Source organism: Takifugu flavidus, chromosome 18, assembly GCF_003711565.1.
Source record: "Takifugu flavidus isolate HTHZ2018 chromosome 18, ASM371156v2, whole genome shotgun sequence".
Classification (NCBI taxonomy): Eukaryota; Metazoa; Chordata; class Actinopteri; order Tetraodontiformes; family Tetraodontidae; genus Takifugu; species Takifugu flavidus.
In genome coordinates, this window is record NC_079537.1 from 9,466,496 (window position 1) to 9,479,766 (window position 13,271).

At 50.9% G+C, this 13,271-nt stretch overlaps 1 protein-coding gene across 2 annotated transcripts; it reads right to left on the reverse strand.

Annotated features, from left to right (window-relative positions):
• Positions 1-621: 621 nt before the first annotated feature.
• On the reverse strand, positions 622-11,657 carry mrtfbb (myocardin related transcription factor Bb). Of its 2 annotated transcripts, XM_057015400.1 has the most exons (14): positions 8,730-11,657; positions 6,632-6,697; positions 5,862-5,917; positions 5,689-5,764; positions 5,357-5,518; positions 5,105-5,268; positions 4,888-5,025; positions 3,866-4,107; positions 3,523-3,658; positions 2,597-3,445; positions 2,300-2,410; positions 2,091-2,219; positions 1,960-2,020; positions 622-1,875 (listed from the first exon to the last, which is right to left on the reverse strand). In XM_057015400.1, the coding sequence occupies exons 1-14, from the start codon at positions 8,827-8,829 to the stop codon at positions 1,457-1,459; spliced, it is 2,709 nt and encodes a 902-aa protein (XP_056871380.1). In that variant the 5' UTR covers positions 8,830-11,657; the 3' UTR covers positions 622-1,456. The 2 variants fall into 2 exon arrangements, with proteins under 2 accessions (XP_056871380.1, XP_056871381.1); XM_057015401.1 differs by lacking the exon at positions 6,632-6,697.
• Between the last annotated feature and the right edge of the window lie 1,614 nt (positions 11,658-13,271).

Sequence of the window (13,271 nt, forward strand, 5' to 3'; positions counted from 1 at the left end):
TCTTCATAGGCGAAGCAGGCATAATTAGTTGGGGGTTTTTTTTGGTAGGATTTAGTGGCATTAAAAGGGACAGATGGCCAATATCAACAGGATTAGAAGATGCAACTTGAGAAGAAGCCAGCAGCAAGATGATGATAGATATTTCGTTGGACCGATAACTGTGATCTGATCCTAAAAAAAAAGCTGGAATAATCAAATGGTCCTATTTAGAAATTGTGTTAATTAAAAATGGGATGCAAGAGAGGTGTCATTTAATGCCCTGACCACACGGAGAAGAGATCTTCACTCTTGTTCCATATGGAAGAACATCAGCCTTGGAAACAATTCATGCCGATTAAACATAAAGGTAAATCTTCAGTATGATGGTGCCATTAAGGTGAAGTCATCCAGTATTAAACATAAATGGGAGAGGCCCCATTACGCACCCCTGCTATAACGATGTGTCACCTGATGAGGGTCACGCCACAGGCAGCACATTAACATTCCATTTGGAGGAGAAATCAAGGGGATGATGTCTCTGGTCTGTGGATAAAAGTGACCTCTAATGACGTGTCTCCACAAGGAAACAAACTGTGGACCACACAGAAAGGAGCAAGCAAAGATGCAAAATGAGACACATGATGCAGCACAAACGTCTTCGCCCTTTTGTAAAGAGCGACAGTTTAATGTCAGATGCAGCACTGATGCGAGGAGAAAGATTTTAAAAAATGAATTTCCCACAAATCTTGCAACGCTCTGATGGGTTGGTTGGCACTTCTCTGGAAAATCTGTTTATCCGTGATAATTAAACACAAGAGCAGTGACATAGGATTCCGAGAAACCGGAGGGACGCGTCATTGTTTTTCTATTTTTTCACCCTTTAATCAGAAATCAGCACGAAGATCTAAACGTTCTGAACGTGTTTGGGCTCACATGTGACCAGCAGATGTCACCATCAAACAAATCTGCCATCAAGAGAGAATCATTTGAATTCAGCCGAATAATAATTCATCTGTTCTTAAAAAAATGTGTCCTAAACACATAACAGAACACTTTTTAACAGCTTTGTTTGGATGTTGTCTTTTGTCTTCTTGACTGTAATCACTCCAAGATGATGGCCTAAACCACCGAGTATAAGAGCTTAAAGCTACGAGCCGGGTTTTTCTTTCCTGTTGCCAGAGCAGCAGGTGACATTGTGCATAAAAAAAGAGTAATATCATAACAAAAGATGTATAAAAAAGAAGAAGAAGCCAGCTCAGTACCAGTTTATCAGTCAGTCTGTGGGTTAAAACCTCAAATATGACAACACAGCAAAAGCAATACTGACGCTGCTCAAAAACGTTATCATTGAGCTGATTTATATTGCATCTATCTGCCTTAATAAAGTTTGTCTTTGCAAATAACAGAGACAAAAGTCCTCCTCCTCCTTGGTATGAAAAGTCCGATCTATCATCACGACGGGTCACCTTGAGTGCACTCAATCCCAGTTCAACTGCAGATCGTGGGAGTCCAGGAAGTCCGAGAATACGCCCGCCGGCGCTGATATGTCCAGAGAGCTGACTCCCTCTGCAGACAGGTTAAGGTCCAACCAGTCCATGTTGTCCATGCCGGCACCATTTAGGTTTAAAGAGGAGGGCAGCGTGCTGTCGTTAAAGTCCATCTCCATGGTAACCGCGGGTGAGTCTGAGCAGGCGAGCGTCCTGCCTAGCAGAGATGGTGAGGACAGGTCTGCTAACCCGGGCCTGGCGCGGAGCGATGCTGCAGGAAGCTGGGCCACTTGGACCTGAGGGGGAGGGCGGGATAGAACGGTGTTGATGGGAAGGGTGGTGACGCTGGCCGTGACGGGGAGAGGCGTTTCCTGAGACGTGGCGTCCTGTCTGACGAAGGGAGAGATCTCTGGGGAAAACACGCAGAGCATAACGGTCACTGATCTCCGGAGCGCCGCAGCGGCATCTCAAAATGCTGCGTTTTCCCCCTCACCTCCGCTCTCGATGAGCACGTCAAACAGGTCGTCCATATGCTGGCTGGCTGCAGTGGGACCCTGGAGGGAGCCGGCAAAGATCTGTGAGTCCGTAACAGCGACTGATTCCACAAAGAGATAGAATTGTTACCTGAACAGCTGACTGCAGGCTCCGTGTCTGTTTGACCGCATCCTCGTAGCAGGGCGGGTCTTTGCTCTTCGAGGCGCGATTTGGGAATTTCGGTGGCTGCACGAAAGCTGGCTGGCTGGAACGAGGAGACTTCAAACAAAAACAGCGGCCTCTTAGCTTTAAACCAAAACCATAGCTGAGCCAGCCAGGAACAAAAGATCACCCTTTACCACATTTGCAGGGTCTTTGCGGTCAGCTTGGCCGGAGGAGGCTCCCGCAGGACGTCCCCCCACTGGAAACGTGTTAAGGAAGGTCGGCGTCGTGCTGTCGACCCTCCAGGCCTGCAGACAGAGACAGAGAGGAGAACATGCTGAATGGATGCATTTACCTCGCCGGCGTTCTCTCCTGCACGCAGACAAAGTGACAGCAAGGCGTCGTTTTGTGCTTTTTCCGAACAAATTGGGATCATTTCAGCCGTTTAATGTACCCTAAGACGGCCGTGGCACCTCATCAGTGTGCCCCCTCACCTTTGGGTGGCCGCCGCACTGCTGCTGCGAAGCTTCTGCGTTTGGTGGCATCTGCACAGCGGGTGGGAGGAGGCCCAGAGCCGCGCTGTTGTCAGGGCTGTGTAGTATGATGCTGCTGGTGGGGAGCTGGATGGCGATTGTTGTGGCAGGAAAGGGTGCTGCCAGGAGGATGTGAGCCCCAGCCTCAGCGGGCTGCTCCGGCTCAGGGGGCTTCGCTGTCTGATGGCCCATGACGAAGTGGCTCTGGAGGACTTGCGTGACTGGATCCTCGACATGCTCTTGTTTGATCAGACCTGGAGAGCTACAGGCCCCAGAGCAGCTGGAGGGGCTCATGTTTTCTTCTTTGACTTGGAGGGGGCTGAAGTGAGGCGGGGAATCGCTGTGCTGACTCCTCTTCTCCACCTCCAGCTGCATCTTCAGCTCCTCCACCAGTCGCTGCTCCTGCTCCAGCTTCCTCATCAGTTCCTTGATCTGACGCTCCTTCTCGTGGAGACGTTTGTCCTTCTCAGAGTCTTTTTCGGGGGACCTCTTGTCCGTGGGGCTCTCCTCCACCGCAGAACCTACACTGTGAGCAGATGCCGCGGTAACTGCGAGCTGGGCGGGGCCATCAACAGCGCCACGGTCCTCTATGCCCAGACTGGACACCCTGGAAGCGATGGGTGACACAGGGGGACTTAACTTGACATTTTCAGGCTGTGGAGCTTCTGCGATGACTGTTTTCTCCACAGAAGCAGCAGCTGTTTGGAGGTTAGAGGTCTCCTGATACAACCTTAGCCTCTCTATCAGATCTGTCTTAGTCCCAGAAACAGGCAGAGATCTGAGTTTCAGCTCCATTTTCAGCTCAGCCACCTGTGAATAACACAATAAATCATCACGGAACGTCTGTTCTGCACCTCGAAGCGCACGCATAGAGACTTTGCACGCACCTTCATCTCATCCAGGTTGGCAGGTAAATGATCTGGCTTGCCGTTGACCTGGCTCTGCTGGGGCTGCACATGGGAGGGGGCAGCAGTTCCAGCCAGAACAATGCTGGAACAGCTGGATTGTGCCTCGGCTGTCGGTCTGTTGTAGCAGCACAGGAAGAGAGAGGGAGTACAGCTCAGACAGGAAGTCGGAACCACCAGCCAATTTTTCATCGTACAACTTCTGTCGCATACGACGGGTGGAGAACCTGAATCCTCTCTGACAAACAACAGCTGTATGAGCCTGCTACCCTGTGTGTCGATACGTGTGGCTACGGGTGTGTATGTGTTAGTGAAGCAGCCGTACTTGATGTTTACAGATGGGCTCGCCTGGAAGTTGAACTGCTGCTGGCTTAGAATCTGCAGCTGCAGGAACTGCTGCTGCTGCTGCAGGAGCCGGGCGTACGCCGAGTCCATCTGCACCTCGCTGGGCTCCTGCTTCCTGTCCGGAGGGATGTACTGATGGTACTTTAACTTTTTTACCCGAGGTTTGGGCTCCTTGTTCCTTTTGCTGCGGCTTTTATCAGTGGGGAGTCTGGACAGGCTTTGCTGCACAACACACACGCACACAGAGACACACACACGCACGCACACATGCAGACGGAGAGAAAACATGTGAAACCATAGCGGAGCATCTGGAGGCATCTTTGATCCTCGTGACTGATCTCTGTCCAGTCTACCAGAGAGCAGAGGCTGCCGTGCCAGAACAATCGCTGCACGACTTGGAACTGATGCAGGGCTTTTATGTTTTGAAATGTTAAGGGGGAACATTGTTCTGACACCTCACGTGAGCTGCCAAATGAGGAAAAGGGTCATGGAAATGTAAGCGTTATTTCTCAACCACCCACAGGATACACACAAAAACTACCTGGCGCTGGCGGCTGCAGTACCAGCACGCCCCCCAAACCGTAAATCAGGTTTTAAGGAGAGAGGAGTTCATTTTATGAATACTTCTGAGGAGCCCTGGATTAAGACAAATGCATTAGTTCTTGCTGTTTTTGACACAGGCTGAATATTGGAGGCCAGTCTGTCATTTGACCCTAATTGAAGACAAACTGCGGCCGGCACAGCGCTAAGCTCCAGGATTTGCGGAATGAGTTTAAACCCAGTTGTTCTTTGAACTGTATTTGACTTGGCCGAACGCTGACATTCAGCCCAAACCTCTGAACGGCTGTGACTTGCAGGATGATAAAATGCAGACTGCGTGTCTTCGGTAATCACAACAACCCAAACACGGCCAGTAAATCAGAACGACAGCGACGATGACTTCAGATCAGGCGCCGTTTCAGAAACTCGGGACATTTTTAAAAAAATGCTTCTGAACCTCACCTTTGCCCGAACTGACCCGCAGGAGGTGACGGTGGTGATCAGATGAGGTGCTGGTGCTTTTCGGGCACTCGGATGCTCGGCGGTGCGGACGAGGCTGATGGCGTCTGATGCAGACTGGGATAAAGGCGATGGGGAGCGCTAATAAAGACAGAGAAGTCCCTGATGTGACCTTCAACCCTCAAAACATGTATCATGGTCAGGACCTATTTGGTGCTACCTGTGTCGAAGGGCTTATTTTCGAGGAAGCACACGTGGCGTCATTCTCCCCAGCATCGGAGCTGGCGAACGGTGGGTGAGCAGGCTGCTGCGGTGATAAGGCCTCACTGCTGTCTTCATTAAAGCTGTAAACATCTGCCGGCTTCAAGCACGCCGCCTTGTCATCTGTGGAGCGTCACACACAAGAAAGTGCAGCCTTAATGAGGGGATAGATTAGCGTCCTTCCATGGCTGCTGTGATTCTGATGGGCTACCGTTGGGACCCTCCTCGGCGGCAGAGTCGACAGGAAGGATGTTCTTCTCCACCAGCTCCAGGGGCCCCGGCCGCTGGGTGATCTTCTCGTTGAGGTTATCGGCCAGTCTGGCCCTCTTCAGCTTCATCTGGGTGGCCTGCAGGGAGGGCTCGGCCTGCGTCTCTGAGGAACACACAAACACAGGATGACTCGCTGCACCCCCACAAACCAGTTTCCAGTGTGGAGGAACAATCCTCAACACGCAAACAAAGTTTATGAGTGTGATTAGATGAATAAGCGCCTTATTCATCTCTGTTATCTAGCGGACCAAGAACAGACACCAGGACGATTACCTTGGAGGATGTGCAGGCGGACCAGCTCAGAGCGCTCAGGCCTGCTGCAGAGTTTGTGCTTTAGGAAGCTCCCGGTCTGCAACGTAAATAACAGGCATTTCTGTTTATATTTCAGATAGAAGCCTTGTTTAGATGAAACGGATCTGCGGCGCGATGGCGACGTCACGTCTTACCCGGGCTCTTTCCAGGCTGCGAATCCGCTCGTGGAAGGTGGCGGGTGCTTTCAGAGCTACGAAAAGGTGATCAAAATATTATTATTTCTGCACACAAACATTCCTAAACAACTGGATTTCTTTTGATTTAATGTAGCATCATGGATTAGCAACCGCAGACTTGGAACCACAATAAGAACGTTTCATTTTGGGGAGACATTTTGCAGATTTGGATCCTGCTGTTTAATGGAGAGTGAAAATTGGACCGTCCAGCTTTACTGACTCAGGATTATTCATACAGTAACCTCCCCTCAATAAACTCTCCTCCTCAATAAACTCTCCCCTTATCTGCGGTTTGGCTAACGGACGAGCCACCTTGGGTGTGACGAGCACCTTTCGCTTTCAGGACCGAGCGGTGGCGTGGGCGACCTGAGCAGTGTGTCAGAGATTCCCGAGCATCACCTCAATCTTGCTGAGAGAAGGTGCGTTCAGGGGAGCAGCCGGGGGGGGGGGGGGGGGGGGGGGGGGTTGGGAGTGGGGGTGCGTGTGATGCCGGACACACTCGCCCACACAGCGACTGACCTCCACTAAAGGCTCAGCCGTTGACTCACGTTTCAGTGCGGAGCCAGACAGAAAAACCTGACAGCATTATTTCATCAGCAGGTTTCCACCCCGGATTCGACTTATCCCGTGTGCCTCTGCTCTTCCCCAACGTCGTGTTGGAGCGACGTCAGCGTTGAGGCACTGGTGCGAGGTGTACGGCGCGGAGCATCTGAAGACTGAACACTCACGCGGCATGATGCCTTGCTCCGCCAGCTGCTCCCGCGTCCTCCTCTGCTGGAGACAGAGCTGGAGGACTGTGAGAGAGCAGAGACATGGAGGTCAAGGGGGGGGGGGGCTGTCACCATCCAAAGCCAAATCCTCTGAGTCACCTCGCAACCATCTGTGGATTTAACCGACAAACCTGCCAAGCTTCAGATTCAACCAAGTACTTATTATCCCCCGATCAGTGCGCTACCTCAAAAAGGCCGGACGGCGAGCCTCGCCACAGACATCCCATCCACTTCCTGAACGAGTACCACAAGTTGTACAACAGCTGGACGTCGATACGAGGACGCCATTGCTGAGTTGTCCCAATGAGAATGTGGATCTCAGCAGGGGATCAACTCCAGAGGAGAATCGGCCGTTAATGTTTAATGTGAGTGCTGATAAAAGGAATTACAGCTCTGATAACCAGGAACGTCCAAACCTACGACCTGTTAATGAGCAACACCGGGCGGAAACATGGCGAAAACGCAGCTAGACCAAAACATTGGGCAAATATTGCAGACTTGTTTTTAAGAAGAGAAGGTCAATGAAAGAGGAACTGTGGCTTTGTTGGTCACCAGTGCCTGCTTAGCTAGAACTTAGTCACACACACTCACACACACACACACACATGGCCCTGCTGAATTCTCCTGGGAACGGTGCTGTGTCTGATCGGGCCTCTGTGACTCACGCTAGCAAAAATAAACCAGGCAGCTGTGAGAACAAGGCCTGGGAACCATGAAATTTTGGGGTAGTAATTTTGGGTGGGGGTGGGGGTGGGGATGGGGGGGAGGCTGCGGAGCTGAAGGGGATGTTTCTGTGCCACTAGTGGGCAAAAGGAGCGGCAAGGACAAAGTGCGGCTGGCCGGCCTGACCCGGGACCACAGGGGTCCGAGACCGCCTGAGACAGATCATGTCAGGACTCGGGACGGGAAAAGTCATTTCTTTTCTGATTTGGAGCAGAAACGCCACGAGCAACCTGGTTTATGAGAGCGCAGGGGCGCACATGGACAGCAGCAGCAGGGCCGTCTGAGCTCCGCGTAATTTGGGCATCTGTCCGAGGGTACGGCTCACGCCTGGGGTCTTCCTCCCTTCACATTGTCTTGCGTTCCATCTGAACCCTGGCTGACCTCCACGTGATGCAAACGGGCTCCTCTCGGCTCACCAGCAGAGCGTAAACAGAAACACAGGGAAGGCTCTGCGCAAATCCCTGCACGCTGATGTAATCTCTAATCTCAGACCTGTGTTGTTCTCAGCAGATCATCCCTGGAGGTCTCCCATCGGACCTTCACTTTGCTCCACCCCCCCACCCCCCCCTCCCACCCACCCGCTCGCTTTTGTAAACACTACAAATAAAAAAATATGTTTGCTCTGGCTGCGAAGTCCCTCCAGAGAAAGATTGACACCAGGCGATGTTGACTTTGTTGGTTTAAACCGAATCTTATTTTAGGAAAGATGAGGTCACCAAAACCATAAATAATCAGGGTTATAGGGGTAGATCCAGTAAATACTGGTATGCAGCAGCCTGCTCAGATGTATTTTCCTACAATTTGTGCAGAACCTCAGCAGGAAAGAGCAATGAAAGCTTAAAGAGGTGTTACTTTTGGTCGCGAAGGAGTTCAAAGGAGCAGGAATGAGAAAAAAAAGGGAGCTTTCCTGCTTATGAGTGGGCGAGTCTTCAATCACGTACTGCTACTACCTCTGATAACCCAGGAACTTCAGCGGCTGGAAACAGTATTAATTCAGGCTCCGAACAAACGGACGCAAAAGTTCCTGAAATACGGATGAAAATGCGCATTTGAAGAACATCTGAGAGTTTAGGGCCACTAAACTGACCAAGACATCAGTTCCTCCTGCGAGAATGATGCTCGCCATGAATCACTGGTCAGATTATCTGTTGTGCTGTCATTTCCTGTCCAGCCTGTGTTTACGTCACCCCCCCCCCCCCCCCCCACACACACACACACACACCCTCACCAGGCTTCCAAAGGCAACAGTCTTTAAGACAAATAAACACTGCACATACTTCACACAGATACTCTAATAACAGGCTGGTGTGAGGCGATAAAACAGTAAAGGCACCTGATTTGAATTTGCCCCTGCAGATGGATGGGGTCTCCACGTCGAGGCAGGCCATGGTGGACAGCGCTGGCGTGCTTGGCGGCCAGCTCTGGAGTCCCATATGGAGCGGCGAGGCCGGAGACAATCAGGGGCGCCGGGGGAGAGAGACGAGCGAGCCCCGAGCGCTGCGACGGCCGGCTCTGAGCTGCAAAGCGTCCCTCCTCTCTGGTGGTGCGCTGGCCTCTGCACTGGGAGAGTGTGAGTGAGCATGTGTGTGTGAGCGCGTGTGTGTGCTCAGTCAGTGTCAGGAGGAGGGAACACAGAGCCGCTCACATTAACCCTCTCCAGGTCAACCAGGAAGCAGGAAATCAAGAAACAAAACCCTCCCCGCTGCTTTCACATCAATAAACCAATGGAGGCGAGGGGGGGAAACGGAGGGAAGAAGAAGGTGAGGGACAAACTCAACAGTGTTGTCCCAGCGGGAGGTCAGATATGAGGGGAAGTGACACTAACCGCGACACGTTCAGGTCCAGGTTAGAAAATCAGACATAAGAGCTGATCTGCTCCCCAAACGCTCATGCGCTCATTCCTCTGATGTGACTGGGCAGGAAAACGCGCTCGCCGGGGAGGCCTGAGCCGCCGCGTCCCGGATTAATAACACTGGCTGGCGGGGTCAGGAAACGAGCGCGTCCAGCAGCACGGGAGACGGGAAGCACGGAGCCGGCGGAGTCAGAGGGACGGAGAGGAACAATAAGTCCTGACAGCTCGCTGCTGGGATTAAACCCCGTTGAGCAACACTGTGACAAGTAGACCTGGAATGTAAAACAACAGCATGCACGTGAGGAGTCTCTGCACGCTGAATTACTGATTCTCTTTGAATTACTGATTCTTTGTGCACGTGTGTTGGGTTCCGTTCGCACCCACAATCCTCCTCCTCAGAGGTGTTCTCCTTCGCCTCCGTTTCCAGGTAGCCGTGTCAATAAATGGGAAAGAACAGAGCGATCCGGCTGTGGATTCATGACGTGTATCGAGCTCACACGGTGTCACGTCCATCCCGCTCCCCCGCGGGTTTATCCTCTCCTGACCTCATCGTCCCCCAAGTACAGTTAAGTGGAAACACACGAGTGTGGAGCTGATTCATATTGTTCCAGAAGATTTACTTTGGTAATTCCACAAAAAAACTCCTCGATGTCGTAAACACATCAGCAAACAGGCCGCTCGTCCGCCAGGCGCTTTCTACGGACTGTAAACACAATAACAACTTCTCGAGCGTGTTTTCAACATGTTTAAATCTAAGTTTAATCTTCGGAATTTGGCTAGAACACAAACATTTGTGCATCTTTCTCGGGAAGGATGGGGAGGGTCAGTTTTGTTTTGATGCCGAGACAACTTATTTATCGGGCTCGCTTCGCTTCATAAAGCAGGATCATAAGGACGCGTCGCGGCTCATTTACGCGGATGGAAACGAGAGAGATGTGATGCGACGATCAGCAATATGGCGGTTGATGATGACAGTAACCTAAAATGTGGAAATTAGGTTTGATGCTGGCGTTTGACCGATACTTTCCATTTCCAACGCCGATATCAACCGATACCGATGGATACGCGTTCCCCTCCAAAAAAGTTGTGGCAAACAAGCAAAACTCCCTCTAAAACTACACATCAGGTCCTATTTTTTCATGAGGAGAGAAGAGGCCGAAGAGTCTGACATGCAAACATGTGCATGTTCAGTAGAACCATTCTCACTTTCTACCGCTTGTTCCTCCACTGAGGGTCGCGGGGGGACTGGAGCCTATCCCAGCTCAATGGGCGGAGGCAGGGTACACCCTGGACTGGACGCCAGTCAATCACAGGGCTAACACATAGACAAACAACCATTCACTCTCACACTCACGGGCAATTTAGAGTTTTCCATTTGGCCAAATCCCCAATCATGCATGTCTTTGGACTGTGGGAGAAAGCCGGAGGACCTGGAGAGAACCCACGCAGGCTCAGGGACAACATGCAAACTCCACACAGAAAGTCCCCAGCCTCAACCGGGGATCGAACCCAGGGCCTTCTTGCTGTGAGGCAACAGTGCTAACCACCACACCACCCCCAGTAGAACTAGTCGTTCAAAAAAGTCCAAATCGATATCGATAATTTCTCGTATTTCGCTTTATAGGTGGTATTAAAATGTGTCCTTGAGTGAGAAGCTGCTGGTGTGCTGTCGCATTTCCAAGGAAAAACTGAATTCAGCCATGACTTCATCTGTGATTACGGGTCGGCGTCCAATCGGGCAATTGGGGTTAGTTCAGAAGTCCATTCCACAAACAAACAACTGAAAAGGGTTCATGTTCTCAGAGGGGCCTTGCTCTTAAATGGTCAGCACCAATCGAGCTAGCAAAGCCCAGTTCTGCGATCCGCTCGCTCACAACGCCCCTGTGTGTGCACGGCGGGTGTTTGGGGAGAAGTCGGAATGGTGACATGACAGACGGGTCGCAGCGAGAGACGTTAGCAGAGAATGTTGGCTGAAGTCACATCACGGCCTTGTTTTTCCTTCCTTTGTTGCCACGCTTGTTATTAATGTGGGAACGAGTTCCCCCGAAAATGTGGGTGTAGCGAGGGTGGAATGACATGCGTAGAGGAACGGATGGAGGCTTTTAAACGGTAACAGTAGGTTTTCACTTCTCGGAATGCAACAAAACAAGGAGAGTCTTCGGTGACATCCTGTGTTTACCAGTGTGCCACTTCAATGAATCATGGTTGCGCAACAATTCTGTAGGCTCACGGAGGATTAAAAGGACAACATGAGACACCAATACGGGCTGTTTTCTATTCATCGTTGTCGTATTAACAGTGTGTCGCTTGAGCACACAGACACTTATTTCTGGTCCCACTCAACAACATCATTGATGTGTGAAATGAACGTCCGGAAGGTCTTTAGGCGGCAAACAAACAAGAACGCAAAACGCTGTTTGTCTTTTGCACATCGAGAAAAAAAGTCCAGGCATGTGAGGAAGCCACGATGCAACATTTCAATAACAACTGGACGTTAAAAGACCATAATAATATCAGACAGCTATGATATCAGAAACCTCAATGTAGAATTAGCTGAATTATTAGCAATTGGTTAGCTTAACGGTTTCTGTCTTTAATGTTAAACAGTGATACTTTAACAACACAACTTGTGTCCAAACCACCACCATGTGTCAGGAGCTGAACATCTTACAGTGAGGGTAAGTTCTCCCTTAAGTTCTCCCTTTGATGGTTCTTGATGTCGACCGGAGTCAAAATATTTGTCAAAATATACCTGAATCTTTGCCTCTCAGTCAGCTTAAGTTTGAAAATGCATCATCATAACAATCCTATTAGATCCCTGACGCCAGATGCCAAAAAATTCTTCACAGTCGATTCCACACTTGACTCTCCCAGAGAAAACGTCTTTGAACATCAAAGCGGTCATTAGCATGATCATTCTGAGCATATTTCTGTCCACGCTAGTGCACAGCGCCATGGGTCAAAGCGAGTTTGGTGACGACCTTCGGTGCACTTTAAAAGCTCTGGGAGTAGCTCTGCAGAGCTCTGCGGAGCAAACGTAATCAGCCTCAGCTGCGCCGTGCGGCTCGACCCTTTCGGCGCTGGAAGGTGCTGCCTATAAAACCTGTCAGATTCCTCGCGGATTCGTGGGGAAGATCTGGATGCAGATTGGACGTAGCTCTGAGCCAAGACGTCTGCCCGGAGCACGACTGATCCCACGTGTAGCAGCGGCGAAGACAGATGGTCCATACGTACGTATCAGGTGCAGATGACTGATAGCGCCGTTACGTAACACCCACGTGTCACAAAGTGGAGTTATTTATCAGGGGAGTGAAAAGTCTGGGCGGTTGCCACGGTATCGCCCGAGGCTTTAAACATTCCCTGTTACAGTTCAGAACCAAACACACGTTCTGATTGTTGCCTGTGAGTGCAGCAGCAGATGAGGGAACATTAAAGACGCCACCAGCTCGGGGGTGTCCAGCGATGGTGGGAACGCCGGGAAGAAATCCCCAAAGACCCTCCGGGTTCCTTTGGGGCTGTGCGACGCTCAGCCGTTAAACTGGCGGATCGGAAAAGAAAAAGCAGCTAATTACGTTACACCAAAGAGTAAATGTCTCAGCCGCTGGCAGGCGACCCGAGCCGGACTCTGATTACGTCTATGTCAACACGCGCGCGGCCAAATGTCGTTTTTATTTGCCCTTTCGGAGCAGCGACGTTGCCAAACACCATCGCAGACATTCCGTCCCGCATTTTTAACATGGGTACATAATGATGCTGCCAGTTTGTCCCGTTTCCTGACCGGTTGTCCAAGATTAACAACCGCGAGCAACCGGGATTTTTCCATGACATCCGAAATCCGCACCCATGACGACGCACAATAAGCCAGATCAAAGCATCAAAAGGCCACACCTGAGGCGTGAGCGAGAGCGTGTTTTCCACATTGATGTTAGCGTAGCTTAGCGCGAAAAGCCCAGTTCCCAGGACGGCAGCGATAGTCGATGTTTAGCCGAACAGGAAACAGTTGAGGATTTAGTGAATTGAAAG